Source organism: Notamacropus eugenii, chromosome 7 (assembly GCF_028372415.1).
Source record: "Notamacropus eugenii isolate mMacEug1 chromosome 7, mMacEug1.pri_v2, whole genome shotgun sequence".
NCBI lineage: Eukaryota > Metazoa > Chordata > Mammalia > Diprotodontia > Macropodidae > Notamacropus > Notamacropus eugenii.
In genome coordinates this window covers 45,836,522-45,850,110 of record NC_092878.1, presented here as the reverse complement: position 1 = coordinate 45,850,110, position 13,589 = coordinate 45,836,522, and the positions used below count along the sequence as shown (strand labels likewise).

General features: G+C 36.5%; 1 protein-coding gene across 14 annotated transcripts in view; it reads left to right on the top strand.

Moving 5' to 3' along the window:
* Positions 1–4,305, top strand: part of PRKD1 (protein kinase D1) — a 435,004-nt gene extending 430,699 nt beyond the window's left edge. For all 14 annotated transcript variants that reach the window (XM_072622711.1, XM_072622712.1, XM_072622718.1 and 11 more), the window contains 2 exons: positions 2,173–2,258; positions 3,792–4,305. In XM_072622711.1, coding sequence (XP_072478812.1) covers positions 2,173–2,258; positions 3,792–4,010 — 305 coding nt within the window. In that variant the 3' untranslated portion in view covers positions 4,011–4,305. The remainder of the gene's footprint in view (positions 1–2,172; positions 2,259–3,791) is intronic.
* Positions 4,306–13,589: the final 9,284 nt, after the last annotated feature.

Here is a 13,589-nt window from a genome sequence, read left to right as displayed (position 1 = left end):
GACTGCTTGCAGTATTTTCTCCTTGACCTGGGAGCTCTGGAATTTGTCTATAATATTCCTAGCAGTTTTCCTTTTGTAATCTCTTTCAGGAGACAATCAGTGAATTCTTTCAATATCCATTTTACCCACTGGTTCTAGAATATCAACACAGTTTTCCTTAATAATTTCTTGAAAAATAATGTCTAGGCTCTTTTTGTTTAATCATGGCTTTCAAGTATTCCAGTAATTTTTAAGCTATCTCTCCTAGATCTATTTTCCAGGTCAGTTATATTTCTAATGAGATATTTCACATTGTCTGCTATTTTTTCTTTCCTTTGGTTTTGTTTTATAATTTATTGATTTTTCATATAGTCATTAGCTTCCATCTGCTCCATTCTCATCTTTAAAGATATATTTTCTTCGGTGAGCTTCTAGACCTTCTTTTCCATTTGGCGTATTCTACTTTTTAGGGTATTCTTCTCCTCATTGGCTTTTTGGATCTCTTTTGTCTTTAGTTAGAGTTAGAGTTAGTCTATGTTTTTAAATGTTACTTTCTTTGGCATTTTTTGGGTCTCCTTTAGCAAGTTGTTGACTAGTTTTTCAAAATTTCCTTGCATCGCTCTCATTTATCTTCCCAATTTTTCTCTGTTTCTCTTACTTGATTTTCAAAATCCTTTTTGAGCTCTTCCATGGTCTGAGACCAATTCATATTTTTCTTGGAGCCTTTGGATATAGTGGCTTTGACTTTGTTGTCTTCTTATGTTTATATGTTTTGGTTTGCCTTGTCATCAAAGTAAAATTCTATATAGTCTGATTCTTTTTCTGATTTTTGCTCATTTCCCCAGTCATTTACTTGATTTTCGAGCTATTTGTCTGCTTCCAGTGGGGGTGGAGGAGTATACTGTCAGGTGTTTGATCCCTGCACAATTTGTGAACCTAGAACTGTAGAAACAGCCCCTGCTGCTGCCCCTGATGCTGTGGGCTCCTCCACTTCCTCTGCCACCCTCGGACTTGGGCTAGACCACTCTACTCTCTCATACAGGTCCCACAGGTTTTTTCTACTGATCTTCCAAATTTGTCCTCAGCTTTTTGGGGTTGTGAAGTCTGAAAACTGCCACAGGTGCCAAAGATTCAGTCCCCTCCAGGCGTGCTCACAATCCATCTGTGTAGGCCTGGCCCATACTGGATTGGGCTCTGCTCCCAGCCCAGTGTGATAGAAACTTCCTGTTGACTTTCCAGGCTGTCTTGGGCTAGAGATTTGCTTTATACCATTCACTGGGTTCTGCAGCTCCAGCATTTGTTTAGAGTCATTTTTTACAAGTATTTGACTGGGCTTGGGTGGAGAGCTCTAGCAAGTCTCTGCTTCTACTTCGCCATCTTGGCTCTGCTGAGATGTGACTCTTGCCCATAGCCACACAAGTGGTATGTGTTGGAGGCAGGCCTTGAACCACCTTGCTCAAAAGCTAAACCTTTCTCTCCTATGCCATGATGCTTCTCACATGTAAATTAAAAGTCCTTAAAATATATTGTATCTACTATCTCAGGAAGATCATATTAGCTAATGTAGATTAGAGGCAGAACATTGAACCAGATATTTGCAATGCCAAGGTGACTCATCTTTCCATTATATCATGCTGCTTCTCATAAATGAAGTATTTTCTTAAAGAAAAAGTCCTAAAAGGATTAAATAGTTTCACTGGTTTTGCACTGAGTCAATGGAAATTGCTTCTCCCCATAGGCTGTAAAGATTTACTTTGCATTTGTAATATTCTACATTTGCTCATCTGTAAACTCATTTGTTTTCCCCAGTAAAACATAAGCTATTTGAAGGCAAGAACTATTTCTTTTTTAAATTTATTTAGCCATAATGCTCAGAAGAGGACCTAAAAACACAGTAGGTATTTAATAAATGCTTGTTGAATGAATGAACATTTATTACAATATCCTTCCTGTGATTGTTCAGTTGATATCTTGGAATCTCCAAGAAAAATGATAAAATCTCTTCATTAAGGTCCAGAAGAGTTTGTCGTGACTAATATACTTAATATATTCTTAATGTACAGAGCTAAGATGGAAGCTTCAAAGGAGCATAAAATACATTGAGAAATTTGTCATCCTCTCATAATAATGACTTATAATATGACTACCAATTTATCAATTGCTATAAATTAAAAACAAATATTTTTCCCCCAGCCATTGATCTCATCAATAATTTGTTGCAAGTGAAAATGAGAAAGCGCTATAGTGTGGACAAGACACTGAGTCACCCGTGGTTACAGGTAATCCATCAATAATTTCATATTCTCTCTCAACAGGATTAACTACTAAATATTTATAGCAGTTGTGCTGTTGTTTTTATTTTTACAAAATGCTTATTGATGTATTTCTAAGAATGAAAATACCTCAAGAATTACAGGACCTTTTCCTAAGTTATATTCATTGCCAAAATGCATAGGACAACTTGGAATTTAACAAACCATGTAGCTTATAATGTATTTCATTTTAAAGAAATAATTCCCTAACCTCCTTTCACCCCATTTTCCTGAAAAAAAAAACCAGGACATAAGAACTCAGAGGGCTGGATTTAAAAAGCATCTGTATTCATGAGGCAAATAACCAAAGAGATGCCCATCTGCTCATTTGGTGTTAGTTTACAGGATGTATTTTCAAAACCTGAGCTCTTATTCATTCTAACATACAACAGATATTTATCATATACACTTAAAAAATGTTTAAAAATACTTAGCATAACTAGCTCTAAGTTGAAAATTAATTCTCATAAATGGAATATTCAGAGCTTATACATGTAATAGGAAACCAAATTAGGAAATTGCATGGCTCACAATATTTGTATTCCTAAATCAGGCAACTTGGATTCAAAGTATAATGAAAGATATGTATCAGAAGAGTTATACCATCAGGCTGCATATTTGAGGAGATAGGGAGCCATCCTTGGAGTCCAGAAGAATTCAGTTCCGATCCTGCCTCTGACACTTTCTAATTGTGCAACCCTAGGAGAGCCATTTAACTTCTCACTGACCACATGTAATTCTTTAGGACTGCTAGGTAAAGATAACTTGCCATTCTAATCATTTGATGAAGGGAGTTTCTTTACTCAGAGTCCCCCATGCTAAGGAAATCACAACTTCAGATCCCTCCTGCCACTAAAACAAATTGGAAACACACATTTGCCTTTGTGCTGTTTGCCTGTACTGACCCTGTCAAGTTCGGGTAAGCTTAGAAAAGATGAATTACTTCTACAGTAATGAAGTCATAAATATAGTCATATAGTAATATAATCATAAAGTATAATATATAGTCATACAGTAAATATAGTCATAAAGAGGTATTAACTCTGATTGCAGAGTTGGAACTGAATTCTACAAGAAAAATTCCAAGGATCGTAAGATTTAGAACTAGAAGAGGACTGTAGAGGTCAGCTCATAGAGACTCCTCATTATACATGTAAGAAAATTAAGAGGGGTTACCTCATAGGATCATAAATATTGAGCTAGAAGAGGCCTCATGTAGTCCAAGCCTTCATTTTATGACTATAGAAGCTAAGACCCAGGGTGGGTTAGTGATCTTTCTCAAAGTCATACAGAGAGGTAGGATTTGAACCCAAGATCTTTATTTCCAGACTCAGTCTTCTTTCTATAGATCAGACAAAGCACCTGGTATGACAAGGGAGATGCAGAGCTGGGATACAAACTCATGTCTTCAGACTACATTGCTTTCTCCCCTAAAACATGGGCTTTGTGGTTACTATGTTTAATGATCTCATTGTTAACATTTTGGACTTTCTTTCCCAGGACTATCAGACCTGGTTAGACTTACGAGAACTAGAATGCAAGATTGGGGAACGCTACATCACACATGAAAGCGACGACTTGAGGTGGGAACAGTATGCGGGAGATCAGGGTCTGCAGTATCCAGCCCACCTTAGCGATCAGAATGCTGAGCACAGCGCAAACCCAGAGCCAGAGGAAACAGAGATGAGAGCCCTCAGTGAGCGGGTCAGCATCCTCTAAGTTATAGCCCCTATAATCTGTCAAAACACTGTGGAATTAATAAATACATACGGTCAGGTTTAACATTCGCCTTGCAGAACTGCCATCATTTTCTGTCAGATGGGAACAAAGCTGTTAAACTGTTAGCACTGTTGATGTATCTTAGTTGCCAAGACAAATCAACAGAAGCATTTGTATTTTATGTGACCCAACTGTGTTGTATTAACAAAAGTTCCCTGAAACACTAAACTTGTTCTTGTGAATGATTCATGTTATATTTAATGCATTAAACCTGTCTCCACTGTGCCTTTGCAAATCAGTGTTTTTCTTACTTGAGCCTCATGTTGGTAAGAGAGTGAAACTTTCCATGGAATAGGGTCTATTTTATGTGCACCATTAATATTGAATGTGTAAGCAAACTCTTGAAGAGTAGATTATTACAAGTTCTGTGTTTCTAGAACTGTTCTATGAACTATTCTATGAACAACTCCTGAACTCATTGGTAAAAACAAAACAGAAGACTTATTTGATGTAAGAGGAAAAAACGAAAATCATTAAGGTGAAATTCTCAAACACAAATGCATGTGAGAGACAAGAGAGTGTATAGTGTCAGATGACATGCCTTCTGTGTGTGCCTAAGTGTATCAGTATTTGTCCAAGTAAATGTGCTTGCACACATACCAGGACAACTGCTCTTAAGCCTAAATGCCTTAGTCATGTAAACTGTCATATACATATATATGTGTGTATATATATGTATATATGCGTATATACATATATGTATACAAATATATATATGCGTATATGTGCATATACGCATATATACACATATATACAAATATATATATGCGTATATATATAATATCAATTACATTTCCTCTTTTCTTACAAGATCTGCTGTACTATGGAAATTCAGTGTGTTTTCGATAATAAAAACAAATTACAAAACAAAAAAAAAAGTCTTGTCAAAAATATTTTCCTCTGATGATGAATTCTTTCTTTTGAAATTCACATGAGCCAAGCTTGGGGTGACTCAAGAGATATTTACATAAGAAATCAAGAAGTCAATCCATTATCGAGAATTTGATCCTTTCCTTAAGCATAGTTAGCAGCTATAAAGGAAGCATGAGCTTTGAGGAGAATAAATATGAATTCTGTGGCAAAATGAAATCATTTTCTATTATTATGATGATTTCTAGATTTGTGATTTTGTTGGTATTGGGAACTTCCAATGAGGAATCTTCCCCTACCAATGCAAATGAACACCTGTTCTACAACTTACAGTCTTAGAACTAACTTCCTCTGGGGTCCTGAGAGATCAAGAAATTGGCCCAAGGTTATATAGCTAGTATATATCAAAGGCAGGACTTAAAACTCATTCTTTCTGAGTGTGAAGCCAACTCACTATCCACTTTGCTCCCCTCCTCTATTATCATGACTGGAAAATCCTCCATATCCAAAAGGAAAATGAAGATATATCAGTATTCTGAGGAATCTTCCTTCCAATGGTACAAATCACAATGAAAGTAAATCTTTCCATCCTATCCATGTCCTCCTGTAAGTCCTTCACTGAGAGTCTACCCAACATGATCAGAGCCTTCCTCTAGAGCTAGTGGTAAGTTGGATAGAGTGCTTGGCCTGGAGTCAAGAATCCAGCCTCAGACACTTACTAGCTCTGTGACCCCGGGCAAACCTCTTAACCTTCATTCATCTCAATTTCCCCAACTGCACAATGATGATAATAATAACATGTTATCTCTTAAAGGTTGTGGTGAGGATAAAATGTTTATGGAGCTCTTAGCCCAGTGCCCTTCACAAAGTAGGCATTATATAAATGCTTATTCCTTTTCCTTTCCCTTTCCTGTTGACATTGCGTAGACACCCATGGAGCAAGTGGGTTATCCCTCAGTTTTGTTAGAATGAAAGTCAAATATTTTAGTTAAGGTTAAAAGTGGTATTATAGCAAGTTAGAACCTTGACATAGACTCCCATTATGCCTAATAGACAACAGACCTGGATTTGGAGTCTAGTGATTATGTTGAAAATGGACTAGACTTCTTCTTAGCTCCAGAAGTCATGAAATCAGAAGCAGTATGTATAAGTTTCAAAGAGTCCTATTTATTCTTGCTGTCAGAAAAAAAATTCTAACAATTAGAACTATCTGTAAATGAAATGGGCTACTTCATGACGTAGTGAGCTCCCCATCATTGGTGGTTGTGAAACAAATCTTAGATCACAACTAGTTAGAGTTAGATACATTGCAATATACGGTGGTTCTCAAACTTTCTGGTTTTAGGATTGCATTACACGCTTAAAATCGAGGACCCCAAAGGGTCTTTGTTTATGTTGGATTATGTCTACTTATCTTTACAGTAATAGAAATTAATACATTTTAGTATTGTTACGAAAGTAGATTTGATCTCATAGTTCCCCAATAAGGTTGACGGGATGTAGGAAAGGGATATACTAAATTTCCCAGACCACACTTCAAGAACCGCTGCAGTGTGAGTCAACTTTGAGGGTTGGTTAGATAGAAGGAGGGCACTGACGTCACTTTCACCGTGATACTGTAATTATAGTTTGTTCAGACATTACTTAGCCATATTATTTTTTGAGAAAAGAACAAAAACACAAAGAATTAGAAAATCACTTTTAAGATGAAAGCTATAGGAAATAAAGTTACCTATTCTGGTGATGAGAGGGCTAAAGTGGCACTTAAAATAGCTTCAAGTATATTGGATAGGAAATGTGAGTTGCTAGACTCTTTCAATTGTGAAACCATGGTACTGGACAGACATATATTCCCATGGAGTGAACTGGGCATGTACAAAGAACTTTGTGATAATAATAGTTATGACACTTCCATACATTTTATTTTGAACTTAACCATCAAAAAAAGAACATTTCCGTATATTCAACAAACCACCAAAAGAGGATTGTAATAAAGCAATAACTTTACATTTCATGCTGCTTGTTTTTAATATATATATGTATATAACAAATTCCACAAATTATTTTAAAAACTGTCCTACTTGTTCATACTTCCAACCTGTACATTAAAAAAAAAGTGTTTCAATGGCTCTTCTTTTGTTTTTGCCATCAGTCATCCTAACCCTATCTGGACAGTATCCAGGTTCTCAAAGGAAGAGAGAGAAGGAAAGGGGAAGGAACATGTAATACAGTCAAGCAAAATGAATGGTCATGTCAAAAAATGTATGCCTCTTTTAATACTTTGAGACAATCACCTTTCTTTAAGGAGTTAGATTAACATCCCTCATCATATATCCTCTGGATAAATGTCCTTTCCCCTCCACTTTCCACCCTTCCTTCCTTCCTGTTTTCCTCCTTTCCTACCTCTTTTGTCTTCTTTCCTCTTCCCTTTCAATCCAATTCCCTCCCCCTCTCTTCTCCCTACTTCCACTCTCTTCCCATCCCTTCTCCACCCCTTTCTTCCCATTCTATATCCTCTTTAGGATTAGGAATTTTCTTTTGATTGAGATTTCCTTGTATGATATTATCCGCCTCCTCTATGACAACATCCACTTGTTTCCCTGTTGAATTTAATATATTTCTATATTAAACTGTGTGTATAAATGTTCAACCAGATTTTGTCCATTTTAGCTACTTGAATTATGAAAAATAACCCCCGTTTTTCCTCCTTTTGACACTAATATATTCCTTTAACTCTTCCTTCTTGTTCTGTTAAAACCTTTGGAATAGGACCAGTCCACCATCATGTTCTTTGTTCTTATTTAACTTCCTCAGTATCCGTTGATGACATTAAGGTTTTGAAGGCACACTTACTCATCACCAAGCATTAATTGCCTGATGTATCAGGAGCTGTACTAAGCACCACATAATCATATTGCTTTTTCTAATTTCTTAAATAAAATAATCTTTCTAGGCTTCTCTTCACTTTTGTTTTTATTTAATAGTTCCTACACAGCTTTTATCTTTTCATCTGAATTGCTTGAACATCTATTTTATTAAAAGTCTATTTTTTCCCCCTGTAGTTTTACAGGGTAAGTCATTCTTGGTTTTAAGCCTATCTTTTGCTTTTTGCAATATTATATTCCAAGAACTCTTCTAGTTATTAACAGCTGCCAGATCTTTCAGGATCTGATCTGTATTTCATTGTTATTTAATTGCTTCTTTTTGGGGACTGGTGGTATTTGTTTTTCTTTGACTTAGGACCCTGTATCTTGGCTATGGCAGTTCTGGGATCTTTCCTTTTAAAGTTTCCACCAGAAGGTGATCAATGAATTCTTTCCCTCTGGTTCAGATAGGTCAGGGCTGTTTCCATTTATGATTTCTTGAAATATAATTTCTAGGCTTTTAAAAAATGATATCCTGGAGTCTAGTGATTCCTAAATTGTATCTCCTTGCTATGTTTTCTAGGTGAGTTTTTATTTTCTTCTCTATTTCTGTTTGATCTATCTAGTTTTGGATCAGTATCTTACTTGAATAATGTTGACCCCATTCTCTTCTAAGCTGTTTTTTTCTAATTCTTCATGCACAGTTTTTATTTCTTTTTTATCTATTAATTTTTTCTTACTATATTTAGTTCTTTTGACAAATATAATTTTTCCTTTGAGTCTCTACTTTCAATTGTTATGGAGTTATTCTTTTCTTTTTGTGGATCTCTAAATTTCAAATAAGTTTCATACTTATCATACTCATATCTCCAGAGTTATTTCCTAAGTTAGGACTTTGTGCCATTCAGGAGAGAGAGCCCTATTTGGATTGACTGATTAAATGGACTTAGATTTTTAACTCATGGTGTTACACCTGGCCCTAGGTCTTCGAAATTCAGAGCACTGAATCTTTAGAGATCTAGATGATATATTAGCACAGGGTGTTAGGGTACTCAGAGCCCTAGTATCTAGGCTGCCATGCCCACATTGGATAGGGATACTCCCTAAACCTCCTCCACTGTGGGTTTACAAGGAACCTAGGGTTTTTGGAAGGAGGAGGAGCTCCCACAGAGAGCCCTTGAAGGCTATATATGTCCCTGGCCTTTCTTTGGTCTTGTTGGGAGGGTGTGGGTTTGTTTGCTGACTAAAGCCTTTGTTTTGCTGGCAGGCCACTTTCCTATTGCTCCTGGGCTGCTGGCTGATTTTCTGTGTAGTTCTGGGATGGAAAAAGTCATTATTGTTTCTTTTTTTATTTATAGATCATTGTTAGGTTTGGTATAAGTTATAGGTTTTTGCTGGAGGAGACGTCAATTCAACGTTTTTGTAAAGGAAATTGTAACATCTCTGGAAACTTTTAAGAATAAAAATAATAAATAGTACCTTAGGATCTTAGAAGCACTGAGGGATTGGTATGCATGGTATTTAATTTGGTTCACTGTAAAGTTTCTTTAATGAGTTCAAAATTCCCTTTAAAGCCAAAGACCCACTGATAATGAGGCAGAAAATAACAACAGAAGAATTAAAGAAGAATTAAAAATCAGTATCATACAGAGCTCAGTATAGAAGTACACGGTGGATGTGGGCTGGCTGAAATATATTACCAATATTGAACTCTGGAAAAAATGAACAGGATCAAAAGATGTCATCAAAGATGTAATAGGAAGAAATAATGAGTGTCATTGGTGAAGGATTACTGCTGGGTGGTATGAATGCTCTAGGGCCACCTTACAATGTAAGGAAAAACTGAAGAAGGCCTCCAATACATTGGGCTTATCCTCTATGGCAAAACCTATGGGAAAGACTTGGATAAGAGATACACAGGATGGGTAGGCATGGATGGATTCTAATCTGCATCATTGGAGGGGACTCGTAAATCTGCGATAACACACACTCATTTCATTATTTGAATACCCTCATCCATTGTCTTTTCCTTCTCCTCCTGCCTCAGAGAAGAAAACACACACTCCCCCTTCTCCTGAGAGTAATGTATCCAATTGTGTCCTGGATGCTGTTCTCCCTTTGCCAGGACATTTGTTGCGTATCTTGTCTCTTTAACCTCTCCCTCTCTGCCAGCTTCTTCCCTTTGACCTACAAAAAAGTATATCTCTTCCAGCTAAAAGAAATTTTTCCTCTACTCTCTTTTTTTTTTCACTGCCAATGGTATACCTCTAAAGAGTAGACTATTGATGCTTTTTCCTCCTTTCTCAGGATACATCCATTTCTTAAATCTAGGAATATGCTTTCCAACTTCACCTTTCTGTTAAAAATATATATTTTTCTGGAGCTAGAAAGGATTTCAGAGGCCATCTAGTCCAAACCCCTCATATCGGAGGAAGGGAAGGACATAAGCACTTACATAGCACCTGCTATGTGCCAGGCATTGTGCTAAGCATTTTTTATAAATAATAATCTCATTAGATCCTCACAATAGCCCTGTAAGATAGGTGATAATATGATCCCCATTTTACAGTTAGGGAAACTGATGCAAACATGAAGTGACTTGTCCAAGGTCACACAGCTGGTAAGCTTCCAAGGCTGCCTTTGAGCATAGATTTTCCTACCTCCCAGTGCAGTATGGTATCCAGTGCACTCAGACAGTTGAAGTAAATTGCCTGAGGCAGTAACATAACTGGCAGGATTTCAAACCCAGATTTCAGACTCAGTTCTTTCTCCATTGCACTATGCTGCTTCAAAGACTTCATAATTGTCTAATCTACTTTGTTTTCAAGTGATTCCTCATTCTTTCTGACCACTTTACAACATTTGACAGTTTATTCCTGCCCCTTGAAATTCTCCTTTCTGTTTCTGCAACAGTACTTCGTTCTCCTCCCTCCATAACTTCTTGATCTACTTGGTTGCTTCTTCTTCCTCCTTCTAGCTCCCAAAATTAGGCATAACCCCAGGACTCAGACTATGGTCCAATTCTCTAATGATCCTTTACTTTCTTCTTTGGCAATCTCATCTAATTGTACAGCTTTTATGGTTCTATAAGCATATATGTATATATATATATATAGTATAAAATGTATGGATAATGCTACACCGCTTTACCACCATACTTTTTCTTCACCTGCAGTCTTGCATTTCCATGTACCTAGTGGAAACTGCTCATGCTAGAAACTCAAACTCAACTTAATGTTGAGTTATTTTTCCTCTCAAACCTGCTCTTTCTTCTGATTTTCTATTTCTAATATGGTATCAATAATATATCTAGTCCCCAGATTCCAAATTTCTTTAGTCATCTCCAATTCTTTTCTAGTAACTGATTTTTGTTCATTTTTTTCTCCAAAATGTCTCTGGGGTTTCTCTTTTCCATTTTCAGTACTAATCACCTAGCTCAGGCCCTCCTTATCTTTGATTGGACTATTGTAATATCCTCATAGAGGGTCTCTCTGCCTCTAGACAAGGTTTCCTACACAACTGATGCTGGCTATATTTCTAAAGTCATTTTTGATAATGCCTCTACCCTGCTTAGATTCTGCAGTGGCTCTTCATTGGCTTTAGAATAAAATTCAAACTCCTTAGTATGGCATTCAGAGCCCTACATGATCTAAATTGAAACTACCTTTCCACATAATCAGAAAATGTTAAGAGTCGTCTAGAACTTTAACAGCCATCTAATCCAACCTATTTATACAGAGTCCCTCTTAAATATGCCCAACAAATACTCATCCAATCTTTACCTGAAGAGACCCAGTGAAAATAACACACTACCTCCTATTTTGGAGAGCTCTGATTATTAGGAATTTTTCTCTTTACAACAAGCCTACATATTTTCCTCCTTGTAATTTCCACTCATCATTCTTGATTTTGTCGTTTACAGACAAACAGAATTCATCCAAGGCTAGCTGCTTCTTCTAAATGATGAAAAGCCCCAGATTTTTACCCCAGAGTAAAAGCTATTGCCTAGTCATGCTTCCTCCATCTTGAATTTGTGAGATTGATTTTTTTTGAACCCAGGTGTAAGACCTTACATGTATCCCTATTTACTACTACCCTTTTCAATTGAGCATATTGCTCTAAGGTTTATAAAGATCTTTGTGGATACTGAGTGGTGTACCCTTTACCCTTGCTTTTTGGCTTTATGTCATCTACAAATCTGATGAGCATGCCATGAATACCTTTATCCAAGTCATTGGTAAAAGTGTGAAGTTGCACAGGACTAAGCACAAATCTCTAGGGCATTTAGAGATCTCCTCCTAGTTGACATGAGCCATTAAAAACTTTTTTGAGTCTATTTATTTGGCAGTTTCAAATATATTTAACTGTATTATCATTTAATTTGTATCTCTTCATCCTACCTACCTAAAAGTAGGTAAACTATATCCACAATACTCCCTTGTCCAAAAAGTAAAGAAAGAGGATTAATTTGTCATTACCTATCAATAATGAAGCCATTCTGGATCTTGGTAATCACAACTTCCTTTTTCTCAATATTTACTAACTCTTTAATTATCTGTTTTAGAATTTTCCCAAGATTAGTGTTTTCCTTCCCAATATGCCTAATATGGGAACATGTTACACATGGCTGCACATGTATAATCTCAGGGAGGGAGGACAGAAGGGAGAGAAATTGGAACTCAAAAATTTTCTTAAAAATGAATGTTAAAATTATTTTAACATGTAATTGGAAAAAAAATAAAATACTATTTAGAGAAAAAAGAATCTTTCCAAGAATCAAACTCAACTTTGTCGTCCTAAGGTTATTCCAAAACTTGGCACATGTATCTGTCTCCAGATCTGGTATATCACCCATTCTCTACAGCCTTGTAGATATTGACAATGACTGAGTAACCACATCAGCCAATTCGTTGGGTCCCCAAGGATATAGTTCATTTGGTGAACTTGCTTAAATTTATCAAAAGAGGCCAGATGTGCTATTTCCTTGAGTATCAACTGCATTGGCTAGTTTTGTTCTTTCAGATCCACTGCTAAGAACATTTCTCCAGTTATCTTTTCCACAAAACCTTCCTCTCTCCCCGTTACTTCCTAACTATTACTGTTAAGAGCATCACCGACCTCCAAGACACCTTAGCTCACAACTTATTCTTGATTCCTTATTCTTTCATCCCACACCCCTATCCAATCTGTCATTTAATCCTGCTGTTTTTACCTTTGTAACATCTCTGAGAAAGGGAGCACCACCCTGCTGCAGGCTTTTAGCACTTCACCCCTGCACTATGGCAAAAACCTGCTGGTAGGTCTTCTTGCTTCAGACTTTTCCCCACTCCAATTCATCCTCTATTCAGTTGTCACATTTTCATTAATAAGGTAAAGTTCTCATCATATTACTCCCTCTCCCCTACATTCAATAAACTCTAATTGCTCTCGTTTACTCCAAAATCAAATATAAAATCCTGCTGGGATTTTAAATCCCTTTATAATCTGGCTCTTCCTACTTTACCAGTTTTATTATACCTTATTTTGCTTAAAGCACTCTGAGAATCAACGACACGGGCCTTCTTGCTGTTCTACAAATTAGATATCAATTAAACATGATTTTAGAAATTGGTCTTACCATTTATGATAAACTTGGGATTCTTCATAATTTCTGGTTTTATATCTATCCATAAAAGTAGCCTGATGTAATAGAGAATCCTAATGACCTGAGTTCAAAACCTGAAAGCTATTAACTGTTGAGACCCTGAGCAAGTTGCTTAACCTGTGTGTATCTTAAGTGATTCCT